A 12,513-nucleotide genomic window follows, 5' to 3' on the forward strand; every position below is an offset into this window, starting at 1 on the left:
TGGCTACACTGGCTGCAGCTGATGGGAGATGGACGCCCAACATCTGGGTCTCTACACATGGGCTGTCCCTGGTCCATATTGTCACACACACACACCAGGTTTCAGTAATGGTCTTTCCCAGCCTTGCCAGGAGATGCTGGGAATTGAACCTGGGACATTTTGGCCTTTGAAATCTGGGCATAGGAAGCTTCTTTATATCAAGTCAGACTTGATTTGCCCATTCAGCCTTCCAGTATTGCCTACTGCAGCCTTCTGCAACCTGGTGCCATCCAGATGTTTTGGACTGCAAATCCCATCAGCCCTAGCCAGCTTGGCCAGTGGTCAAGGATAATGGGAGTTGAGGTCCAAAACACCTGTGCAGAAGGCTGGCCGTTGTTGTTGTTGTTGTTGTTGTTGTTGTTGTGGCGGTTGTTTGACAGTGGAACAGTCACCCTCAGGAGGTTATGGACTCTCCTTCTTTGGAGGTTTTTATGCAGAGGTTGGACGGCCATCTGTCATGGATGCTTTAGCTGAGATTCCTGCATTGCAGGGGGTTGGACTAAAGGACCCTTGGTGTTCCTTCCAACTCTGTTTTTCTATGATTCTATGATTATTATTAAAATTTATTACCCACCTTCCAGCAGGTCCCAGGGTGGGTTACAACAATCCTAAGATTCAGAATTTAGAACAGTGAAAATACTGTCACTAACTAGCAGCGGGTCGCAGCAGAGAAAGGGCTTTTTCCCATCCCCTGCCTCCTGGTTCTTTTTTAAGTGGAGATACCAGAGTTGCCACTGAGCTCCATCCTTGCATCTAGCCTGTAGGCTGGAGGTAGGCAACACGCCAGCCCAGAGGTGGAATCATCCAACCCCATCAATTTTGATGGCAGCGGCACAGGCAAACAAAATTAAGAGACTGTTGTTGAAAGGTTTAGAACCCTCTGTGCTGTGATGCGAGTCGCCAGTGATCCCCCTCCCTAGGCATTAGATTGGCTATTTCATGAGCAATGAGGGGGCAGTAGCCCTTCTCCTCAACTTATCTGCAAGGATCTCTGTGTTCTTGTTTAAGTGTGGGCTCAGATCTCCTGCTGTCAAGGTGACTATGGCCCATGGGCCACAGAGAGGTCAGTGCCTGCTGCCACAGACTGACGTGCAGGCTGCCCTTTCTTTTCCAGGTACCTACTGCCAGCAGCGAGAGGTGGAAGCCATCACGGAGGGGGTGGAGGAGGACGAGGGCTGCTGCTGCTGCGAGCCGGGCCACCTGCCGCGCATGCTGAGCTTCAACGCAGCCTTTGGGCAGCGCTGGCTGGCCTGGGAGGTGGCTGCCACCAAGTACGTCCTGGAGGGCTACAGCATCAGCGACAACAATGCCGCCTCCATGCTCCAGGTCTTCGATCTTCGGAAGATCCTCATCACTTACTACGTCAAGGTGAACCTCGTTGCCCAAGAGGGGAGATCTGTACTACTGCACTTCTGGGTTGTTAGTAATGGTTGTTACGTCACAATAGTTTTATTTTTCTAAAAATGAAAAGGTTGGTTGAAAGAGGTTGGTGCCTTCAGCAGGCACCAGAAAAGCAACAGAGTTGGTCGGTGCTGTTTTTCTAGAAAAAGAGGTGCTGGAACTCACCAGGAACATCTCCCTCATTCTTTTAGAATGGCAATGGCGCCCGCCTGAGAAGTGCTGGAACTGAGTTCCGGGGGGAGCCCTGGAAACAATGCATATCTGATATTTACCATACAGAATTCCCAAAGGAATTGGTTGGTATTAGGGGGTCCCCTTTTCCGGTTGCATTTGAACAGTGAAATCTCCGCCTAACAAGCCAACAGGCATGAGCTTCATACAGTCACTTTGGTCTTAGGAATGAGGCCTTTAATGTAGAACTTTCCCCCCATCCCTGTATCAGACAGATGCCGCCTCTGTTAACTTTCTGGTGCCTCTTGAAGACTTTCCTTTTCCAACAAGCCTTTTAAATTGAGGTTTTTCTCCCAGTCTAATATTGTTTTTTGTTGATGTTTTTATTGTTGGTTCATTGGAATCGATTCATAAATAAAACAGAAGTTTGGAGCAGGGTTTCCCAAACTTAGGTCTCTATCTGTTTTGGAACTACAGTTCCCATCATCCTTGACCACTGGTCCTGCTAGCTAGGGATGATGGGAGTTGTAGTCCCAGAACATCTGGAGAGAGGCCCAAGTTTGGGAAACCCTGGTTTAGAGAAACAGTCACAGAAAGTCTTGTGGCATGCAGACACCCCTCCCCTTCCATCCTTTGTGATCACCTCCACCTTCCCTTTGGCAGAGCATCATCTACTATGTGACTGGCTCTCCAAAGCTTGAGGAGTGGCTGGGCAACGAGGGGATCCAGGAGGCCCTCCGCCCCTGTACCTCTCTGAACTACGCAGACAGCGACCCCACCTTCAACCTCAACATAGATGAGGATTACGATCACCGCATGGCAGGCATCACCCTGGCTTCCTTCTGCAACATCTACCTCGACTGGATCCAGTACTGTGCTAGCCGCAGGGAGAAGGTGAGTCATGGGCTGTTGTAGGAGAGAAATGGTTGCTCCCTCTCTGGAAAAAGGAGGTGCCTGGCGTTCCACCTGGTTCTCCTGGAAGTCTTCCCAAACCCTCAATGTATGTGAACGTGTCCAGAGGAGGGCAACCAAAATGGTCAAAGGCCTGGAAACGATGCCTTATGAGGAACGGCTGAGGGAGCTGGGCATGTTTAGCCTGGAGAAGAGGAGGTTAAGGGGTGATATGATAGCCATGTTCAAATATATAAAAGGATGTCACATAGAGGAGGGAGAAAGGTTGTTTTCTGCTGCTCCAGAGAAGCGGACACGGAGCAATGGATCCAAACTACAAGAAAGAAGATTCCACCTAAACATTAGGAAGAACTTCCTGACAGTAAGAGCTGTTCGACAGTGGAATTTGCTGCCAAGGAGTGTGGTGGAGTCTCCTTCTTTGGAGGTCTTTAAGCAGAGGCTTGACAACCATATGTCAGGAGTGCTCTGATGGTGTTTCCTGCTTGGCAGGGGGTTGGACTCGATGGCCCTTGTGGTCTCTTCCAACTCTATGATTCTATGATTCTATTCTATGCTCAGAGTCTTCCAGAGATGGAATAATTAAATGCCGCCCATCTGAGTCTCCCTCTCCTGCTGCAACAAGCTGTCCTCCACCCTGGTCTCCAAGAATGAGCAGCATAATGAGGAGGTCAGAACAGAGACCAGATGTGTGCTTGGGAAACATCTGGGAGAGGAGGAGCCTTCAAAGGGGTGGAAGGTTGGGACCTTCAGTCTTGGCAGCTGCTCTATAAGGGCAAGAAGTGTTTCTGAGCTGCATGCCATTTCCTTGAATAAAGAGTTACCTTCACTGACAACCCCGACTCTGCTTCTTCGTGCTGACCTGCATCTGACTCCAGCCCTTACAAATGCAGTTTCTGTGCATGGGCCCCGTTCTGCCTCCTGTGCCTCTGTGTGTCTTTTCTTTCTTTCTTTCTTTGCAGCCGGTGGACCGGGAGTGGAACTCCCCTCTGGTCACCCTGTGCTTTGGGCTCTGCATCCTGGGGCGCCGGGCCTTGGGCACTGCCTCCCACAGCATGTCAGCCAGGTGAGACCAGCCCCAGACATGCCTCCTCCCCACCCTCTGTGTTAAGAACCCCAGTGTAGGTTTGATTGGAATGCTTTGCCACATGGGTTTATATTATTGTTTGCCTAGCGAGGCAGCATATCAGTTTGTATAATGATGATGATGGTGGTGGTGGTGATGATGAGGATTCAGTTGTACCTCGGATCCCAAACACCTTGGTACTCGAACGTTTTGGCTCCCGAACACCACAAACCCGGAAGTGACTGTTTCAGTTTGTGAATGTTCTTTGGAACCTGAATGTCCGACGGGGGTTCCACAGCTTCTGATTGGCTACAGGAGTTTCTTGCAGCCAATCAGAACCCGCACTTTGGTTTCCAAACGTTTTGGAAGTCAAACGGACTTCCAGAACGGATTCCGTTTGACTTCCAAGGTGCGACTGTATAGGGAACAACTGCTAAAGACTCCTGCTTGTGTGGCCTGCCTGAACAACATAGTTCAGTCTCTTAATCTAAGGCTTTTAATCTTAATCATGACATGAGCCTCTTAATTTTAGGATTGTAGGTTCGAGCCCCACATTGGGCAAAACAATTCCTATGTTGCAGGGGGTTGGACTGGATAATAATAATTTTTATTATTTGTACCCCACCCATCTGACTGGGTTTCCCCAGTCCCTTCCAACTCTGCAATTCTGTGATTCCTCCCTTCCTCCCTCCCTCCTTCTTTCTCTGCAGCCTGGAGCCCTTCCTGTACGGCCTGCATGCACTGTTCAAGGGGGACTTCCGCATCACATCACCCCGCGATGAGTGGGTCTTTGCTGACATGGACCTGCTGCATCACGTGGTGGCACCCGGAGTCCGCATGTCACTCAAGCTACACCAGGTGTGCCTTTGCCCCAACCACGTAATTAAGTAGGAGCATCGGAAGCTGCCATACAGAGCCAGACTGTGTCATGGACTGGCTGGAGGCAGGGGAGTGGTGGGAGAAACCAGCTGGGGAACCCCCAAGGGAACCCCCAGGGGAAGAAGTCTCAGAGCCAGGGGTGCTCCTTCCCTGTCTCGCCCCTTGCAATACAGCATTGCCTCTCCTCCTCTTCAAGGACCATTTCACCTCCCCGGATGAGTACGACGACCCAGCTGTGTTGTACGACGCCATACGGTCGAACGAGGAGAAGATGGTGATCTCGCACGAGGGCGACCCCGCTTGGCGCAGTGCCATCCTCACCAACACACCCGCCCTGCTGGCCCTGCGCCACGTGATGGACGACGCCAGCGACGAGTACAAGATTATCATGCTCAACAAGCGCTACCTCGGATTCCGGGTCATCAAGGTGGGCAAAAGGCCGAGATTGTGGGAGATGGATGGATTGTCCGCTTTCATGGGAGTGGGGGAGAAGCTGAGCTCTGTGGGCAGGGAAGTGTGGGGACTCAGGTAGCGAGAAAAGATTGCCCACCTTAGCATTGTTCAGGGCAAGCAGAGCCTGAAGCATCCACACTGGGAAACAAAGACAGACCAGTGCGCTTGGCTTCATGCAGCGGACTCACCTGGTTTCTCCAGCTCCTAAAAATAAACTTCATAGCAGCCTTCCTCAACTTGGTGCCCTCCAAATGTTGTTGGACTCCGGCTCCCACCTTCCCTGACCACCGACCATGCTGGCTGAGGCTGATGGTCCGAAACATCTTAAGGGCAGCAGGCTGGGAAAGTCGGTCCTTATAGTTTGCATCATTTTCACCATCAGGGTTTTGCTGACTTGTGGAAGCTTTCTGTTGAGTCCCCTTCCAGCATTTTACTTTGGCTGGCAATAGTTGTCCTGTCCACCTTGCACCTTTTTACAGAAGAACATCCTAGCCTCGGTTAACATCTCACCCAAAACTGCCTATATCTTTTTGTATACATAAAAATATAAGGTTGTCGTCATGCTGTCCTCGTTGGAGGATTTGTAGCGCCTCGCCATATCACAATACTGCATTTTCATGAAGTCAGGGTTTGGTAGGGGAGCAACAGAGAAGGCTGGCAGTTGCACAACACTAGTGGGCATGTCATGGGTGTGAAAAGGGAGGAACACTGATGGGAAAAACAACAGTAGAAGTTAGAGTAAAGCTTGGCTGGGGAGAAGAAAATTGTGGTTTTAAACAATGGCAGAGGTTTGAGTAAAGTACCTTCATACCGTGGGATATTTAGGGGTGGGGTTGGCAAGTAGAACAAGCAGGGGTGCAGCCTTGTGTGTGTACCCACGCTCCCACCCTAGAATAGCTGTTAAAATGACCTCAAAAGGGTTTTCCTACAATGCTTTGGGCGGTGTGAGGAGGCTTGCAAGCAAGAGAGCCTGGAAGTGAGCTGGTGTTGCTCATCCCCACTCGTCTTTGAGCCTCTGTCTGGATTACCTGCAAGCGTGGTGCTAGCCTGAGCTTGCATGCCTGGCATGCCCAGAGGTGCCTTTTGCAGGAAGAGGCATCTCTGGGGAGACAGACCTGCCTGGATCCTGACCAGAAAAGCAGCTGGGTGTGTCACTGACTGAACCAGCAGGGGCAGCAAGGCCAAGCAGTTGCAGCGCACCCACATCCATTGCTCAGGCAGTGGCCAGAACTTCTACCATTGGCATGGGTTCTCCTGGGACTTGTGCAGAGATTCCGGGTTCAGAAGGTGAAACTGTGCAAAGAAGAGAATGTTGAGGAGCTAATTTTGGGCTTTTGGTGGATGCCCCTTCGACTCCGTCCTGCACCCAGCTCCTGCTCCCAAAGCTGGAAACTTGCGCTGTGTGCTTCTTGCGAAGCAACGCTTTCCTCCCTCCTTCTGTTCCAGGTGAACCGGGAATGTGTGCGGGGTCTGTGGGCTGGGCAGCAGCAGGAGCTGGTGTTTCTCCGGAACCGGAACCCCGAGCGCGGAAGCATCCAGAACGCCAAGCAGGCCCTGCGCAACATGATCAACTCCTCCTGCGACCAGCCCATCGGATACCCCATCTACGTCTCTCCCCTGACCACTTCGTATGCCGGCAGCCACCAGCAGCTGCGCTCGCTGTGGGGAGGCCCCATCAGCTTGCACAATATCTCCGCTTGGTTCATACGAAGCTGGGAGAGGTGAGGCTCTCCCTTGTGTTGCAGGAGGCTCCATGTTTCCCTGCAGCTGAGATGGGGGATACTGTGGCTCTCCCAAATCCTAGTGACTAGGGCTGATGGGAGTTGGAGGTCAGCAACTTCTGGGGGTTTGCAGGTTCCACTCAGCCATGAAGCTCACGGGGTGACCTTGGGCCAGTCACTGTGTCTCAGCCTAACCTACCTCACAGGGTTGTTGTTTGGGTTAAGTGAGGAGCAGGAGAACCCTGTTCACCACCTTGAGCTCCTTGGAGAAGAAGGTGGAATATAAATGCATTTTTTTTTTTTAATTTAAAAATTTGTTTCTGGTTTTAAAGCAAATACAAGAACCTTCAAACATTCAGCAGTACATCTGATGGTGTTTGTTCCATCCATTGACTTTGGACAGAATCTTACACCTTCAGTGCTCAGACATATTACTTAACATAACCTCTCCACTGCACAGATGGAGCAGTTGGTATAACAAAGTCTTGATTTTGGCCATTAACATAGTTTAAAAAGGGGGTCCACGTTTCTTGGAAGGTACCTCTTTTCGTTATGCCTTTACTGTAATTGTCCTCCTGTGTCTGGCGAGACCCTCAAACATTGCTGTATCCCACGTATTATTTTCCCATATGTTTAGGGTTTTTTAGTCTTGCTCTTCCATTGTTGAGCAGACCATGTGGCACTCAGGAAGAAGCCTACTAGTTCTCTGTGGTGCAGGGTGGAGCCTATTTCCGAAGATAGCAGGGCCAAGGCAAGAATAAATACAATCAATAAATAAAATTCAAGGTTGGGGGGGCGGTTCTTGGCAACTAGAAGGACGGGGTGGGCAGTAACCAGCACGGCTATTCCCTTTGCTTGCACCCCCACCTGCTCAACACCTGTCCCAATTTCCTCCTCTGTTTCACAGGTTGCAGAAAGGCTGTGGGGCTGGTTGCAATAGTGGAGGGAACATTGAGGATTCGGACTGCGGTGGTGGCTCTTCCTCCCTCAGCAATAATCCCACCGTGCACGGGTCTCAGGCTCCTGGGAGCACCGCTCACAGTGTGGGCACAGGGGCTGCAAACCCCGCCGAACCGGTCATCACCAGTGCCCAGCCTCAGGCAGGTAAGGAGGACTCTCACCCCCACACACAGATGCGACATGGTTTTTGGTGAAAAAATGGGGCATAATGGGGGTGAACACAGTGGGTAGGGATGGGAGTCAGAGAGGACAAGGTTTTGGAAACAGGAGGAGGGCTGGAATTCCAGCAGAAGGAGAACCTGCTGGATGGAAAACCTGTAACAGCACTCGCCCACCGCCCCCAGCACCTGCAGACACCGTCTTCTTCTTCCTCCTCCTCTTCTTCTTCTTCTTCTTCTTCTTTGTTAATTTTTTTTTGATTAATTTTCAATTACAAAAATCCAACATGTGCCATATTATATTAATTCGAAATAGCAATACCAATTCCAATGCAAATCAATTACATAGCCAAATATAAATTTTGTTTCTTGATAAAATCCCTTAAACTACAGCTACAATGATTAACTTCAGTTCGCATTAACACATACAGTAATTTGTAAATTCGCAAATGAAGTTCTCCTTTCTTCTTCCTGTGCGAGGTTTTAACTTCCATCAATTGTTCCTTCTATTCTTTATCAAATATTATGTCCATATTAGTTATTCCTGATCTCCTTTGTGCCTTACGGCTTCTGTTGACTGGGAGTTACTCTGGAGAAGTCACTCTCTTTGTTCCCACTGCAGACACTGTCTTCGACCATGGAAGAAGAACACAGCCAACATGGCTAAAAGCCACTGACAGCCTTTTAAAACAAAAACAAAATTTTATTGGTTTTTAAACATATAACCATTAAACACTTATCCATAAGTACATGTAATGATGTTTGTTCTATCCATTGATTTCAGACGTAAACTTACACGCTCAATGTTCAGGCATATTTCTTAACGTATAGCCATTCATAGCCTTATGCTCCCTGAATTTTGTCCAATGCCCTTTCAATAAGAAGGCTTGGCAGGGCTGCTCGTCCCTTGGGGCTTGTCCTGTCACATTGCTGTGTTGGCCACATTGCTGTTCTTATCTCTGCAGAACTAGAGTCCGGCCTTCCTCTTCCTCCGAGCCAAAGCTGGCTGGTCCAGCCCCAGCCGGCAGGCCCCTTGCTGAGCCAGGGCGAAGGACGGCCCCCACCTACGCCGGCTGCGTCGTGGCCCCCCGGTCCGCACTTCTTGGGAAGCCAGCTTTCCTGCGCCAGCTCCTTGGCTTCTGTGGCTGAGGGGCCGGGACGTGCCCCTCTGCCTCTCCGCCCAGGGCTCGGGGCCCACTCCGCCTTTGCCTACGAGGGCCTCTGTGGCAAATGGAGCCTGCCCAGCCGCAAGGGACTGAACGGGCTGGGCGGGAGCGAGAGCGACGTCCCCCCCGGAACACCCTCGCCCCGCACGAAGGACAACGCTGCTCTATCATCTCCCGCTGTGGCTGCGCTGGGGACTCCGGGTGTTGGTGGGAGCCCTAAACCTCAGGTGTGTATCTGCTCACCTCCATCCATTTTTAATAGACTTGCCTTGCCTTTACAGCCCTGCAGAGAGCCAGCAGGAAAGCTTTGCCCTTCAGCTGAAATTCAGTGGGCTGCCCGCCTCCCTCCCTCCCAGTTATTTCCCTTCTTCTTTGTACCCTGACATATCACAAGAGGGCAGATGTTTTAATAGCCTCGTGGATTTGTAGAGTTGGAAGGGACCCAAGGGTCATCTAGTCCCAACTCCCTGCAATGCAGGAATCTCTGCTAAGGCACTTTGTGTTTTCTTTCATTGTTATGACCCATCCCGGATCCCGCTGCACAGAAAGATATAAAATTAAGTAATAAACAAATGGATAAAATGGTGGGAAATAGCCAGTCTGGTCCCTCTGCAGGACAGCCAGTTCTTTCGAGTTTCTGAAATAACATGGAATTGGTCTTCAGCCATTGTCCCTTCTGCCTGTTCTATAAACATCTACACAGTGTTCTTTGGGAATTCTAAGAAACTGAAAGATCAGTGCCATTTCGAAAGGTCAGTCCGCCATCTTGATCCAAAATGGCACCCAATTCATCCAAGCATGGATAAGAACCTGCTGCTTGATCTCAGGAACCATCAGGCAAAAGCTTGGTTACGATAAGGAGGCAGCTGGCCAACAGCATGTCACACCATTGTTAAAACATCTGCACGGGCTGCCCATCTGCTGCTGAGCCAGGCTTAAGGTCCTTGTATTAATTTACAAAGCCCCCAACCACTTAAGTCCAGCATTCAAAATTCGCCAGGCACATTTTGCACCTGGCTATCAGCCACTTGCGACCAAGCGAAGACATCTCCACCATCTGGAGGTGCATGCCTGGGGTCTTTGGGTCTTGGCCGTTTTCACACACCAGCAACACATCCTGTCGAATTTTATCTGTTTATATTTTATCCCGAATGAATTTCAAGAACCAAAAAGTTGTACTGAATATGACTTTTGAGCCACCTGGCCCAAAAATGGCAACTAGGCATTCCGTTTTGGCAACCATAACCCTGGTTTAAGAAGCCGTTCGGCACCTAGCTTATATACCTGTGTTTCTAACACTGCTTAGGCCCAGGGTATTCAGGGATATCCCAGCTCAATCACTGAGATCATCTATAGGAGCATCATTGGTTGTTCCCCAAATTGGTGAGGCTCATTTGACAACAGCAAGAAATCCTTTAGTCTCATTGACCTAGTCCTGTGGAATGCTCTGCCAAGAAGAGTATTTTAGTTGTGTAGTATTTTAGTTTCTAGCCTTTACTTTTAGATTGCTTTGATATCTAACAGAGGAAGGATGGTTTAAAAATATTTTGATAAAATAGTCAAATGTCAAATTCAGCATTCTGAAGTCGGATCGCCAGCCTAGGAAAAGCTGCTCTTCTGTGCTGCCAGCCAGTACCAATCTTAACTGGTGGGTGGGGCCTACAGCTCAAGAGTGGGGAATCTGCTCCCTCCCTGCCCCATACTTGCTGACCACTTAACTCATGGGAGTTGGAATCCAACAGTTTGGACGTCCAACTGAAGACATTGTTGTCTTAAGCTTTCCCTGTTGTGTGGTCCAATCCTTTATGCAATATGAGGGGTATACCTGCAGAAGTTGTTTCATTGCTTTAGAGCTTGTGAAGCCGGCTTTATTGGTTTAGAGTTTGTCAAAACGATTTTATTGCTCGTGCTTTTGTGCGCTCATTGTTTATCGAATTGATTTATATCCCTCCCTTGCTCCCGAAGGAGCTCAGGGTTGTGAACACAAAGGTGACAAAACATTAAAACGATTAGAGCTTTATTTAGTTACATCTGCGTTGATGAATTTATGCTGGGAAGTGGCCCATACATAAAGACAAATAAATAACCCTTGGAGGGCAGTGCAGGTTCCCTACTCGTGCTTTAGGGGAATGTTCGGGAGGACCTAATCTCAGATATGATGGCTATGGCTAATGAGAGTTGAGAGAGAGAGAGAGAAAACAATGATGTTCTTCCTTCCCCACCCCAGCCAGGTGGCTGGGCTCAGCGTGGTGCCATCCTTAGCTCTGCAATCCTCTTAGAGCTAATGGAAAGCTATTAGGCCAACTCCCCCTCCCCCATAAACAACAAGGAGGGGGGTGTATTTTGAAGGTCAGGAGGAGGATTTGCCAGCCATTTGCAGACAGTGTGCATTGTGGTGTCTGGATGAATCCCTTGGGTCCTAACCCTTGTCTCCCTCCCCCCAGCTCCAACCACAGCCGCATCCTCTCCCCTCCCCAACTCTTTGTAGCTCAGGCCCCTTTCTGAGGCTAGTTGGAATTCTGGTATTCTTTCCATTCAAATCCCCCCAGCGGTGTAAAGAATCAGAAAGTATAATAATTTTGGTACTGGTTTACAGGGCAAGGTATTAAAGGGTAAAAAACACACACCCCAGTTTAACCAAAAAATGGAATAATACCAAAGCCTGTCGTTCTCCTTTCCTACTGGATAATTTTTATGCCAAAGGATGTTTAAGATGAAAAGTGAAATCCTATGCAGGTCTACTCAAAGGTCGTCCCCATTGAGTTCAGAGGGGCTTAATCTGTCCTGGGCAGGCTTGTAATACGAATCGAGTACTGTTTCTCTAAATATGTGATATACTAACGTGGACGCCTTTCTTCTCTCTCTCTCTCTCAGCCCTCTACCCCAGGACCAGTCCCTGAAGCCACCAGCGACTCCACGCCCCCCTTGCCTCTGGAAGCATCAACGACACCCGGAGGGAACTGCAGCCCCCCAGAACCTGCCCCAGTTGTGGCCGAGTGGGAGAGGCAGCGAGAGGAAGAGGAGAGCCCAGCAGCCGTGCAGCCCCTCCTAGAACACCAGTACTGAGTGGGGTGGGGCTGTTTCATCTCCTACAGAATTACGGGCTGGTCCCGTTTGACTCTTACTCTGCCGCCCCCCCCTTTTTTTGGGGGGGGGAATGCACTCTGATTCTGCTTTCCCTCATTCAGGACCATGGACAGCAATAAGGGGAGTGGGGGCTGCTCCTTTCATGCCCTGCTACAGCCTTCTGTGCCCCCATTTCTCGCCTCGCCTCCCTCCTTGCCTGCAGGGGCAGGCTCAGTCTACCCCAAAGGTTAGAGGAGGGGGGAGGACCCCATGCACTGCCCCCTTTTTCTCTCCCACAACCGCTGCACAGGGACCCACCTTGGACACTAACTTTGTACTAGTGACACTCAAGGACATTTTTCTTTTCTTTTCTGCCGTTGTTTCTTGGGGATATTTTTGTTTGTTTGTTTTTATTTTCCTCTTTACTGCCCCGCCCCCCCAATCCCTGGATCCTGGATTTTTGGTTGGTATAAAAATTAAAAATGCAGGAAAAAAACCGACAACAGCCATTCACCTGTGCATCA

General features: G+C 49.8%; 1 protein-coding gene across 1 annotated transcript in view; it reads left to right on the plus strand.

The window, feature by feature from the left end:
* Window positions 1–12,076, plus strand: part of PCNX3 (pecanex 3) — a 49,447-nt gene extending 37,371 nt beyond the window's left edge. Inside the window, exons 27-35 of the mRNA XM_081175412.1 lie at window positions 1,154–1,407; window positions 2,275–2,505; window positions 3,483–3,586; window positions 4,297–4,444; window positions 4,662–4,892; window positions 6,365–6,639; window positions 7,547–7,743; window positions 8,723–9,150; window positions 11,798–12,076. Coding sequence (XP_081031538.1) covers window positions 1,154–1,407; window positions 2,275–2,505; window positions 3,483–3,586; window positions 4,297–4,444; window positions 4,662–4,892; window positions 6,365–6,639; window positions 7,547–7,743; window positions 8,723–9,150; window positions 11,798–11,989 — 2,060 coding nt within the window. The 3' untranslated portion in view covers window positions 11,990–12,076. The remainder of the gene's footprint in view (window positions 1–1,153; window positions 1,408–2,274; window positions 2,506–3,482; window positions 3,587–4,296; window positions 4,445–4,661; window positions 4,893–6,364; window positions 6,640–7,546; window positions 7,744–8,722; window positions 9,151–11,797) is intronic.
* Window positions 12,077–12,513: the final 437 nt, after the last annotated feature.

The sequence above is a fragment of the Podarcis bocagei genome (assembly GCF_964188305.1).
Source record: "Podarcis bocagei genome assembly, chromosome: 16".
In the NCBI taxonomy this organism is placed as follows: domain Eukaryota; kingdom Metazoa; phylum Chordata; class Lepidosauria; order Squamata; family Lacertidae; genus Podarcis; species Podarcis bocagei.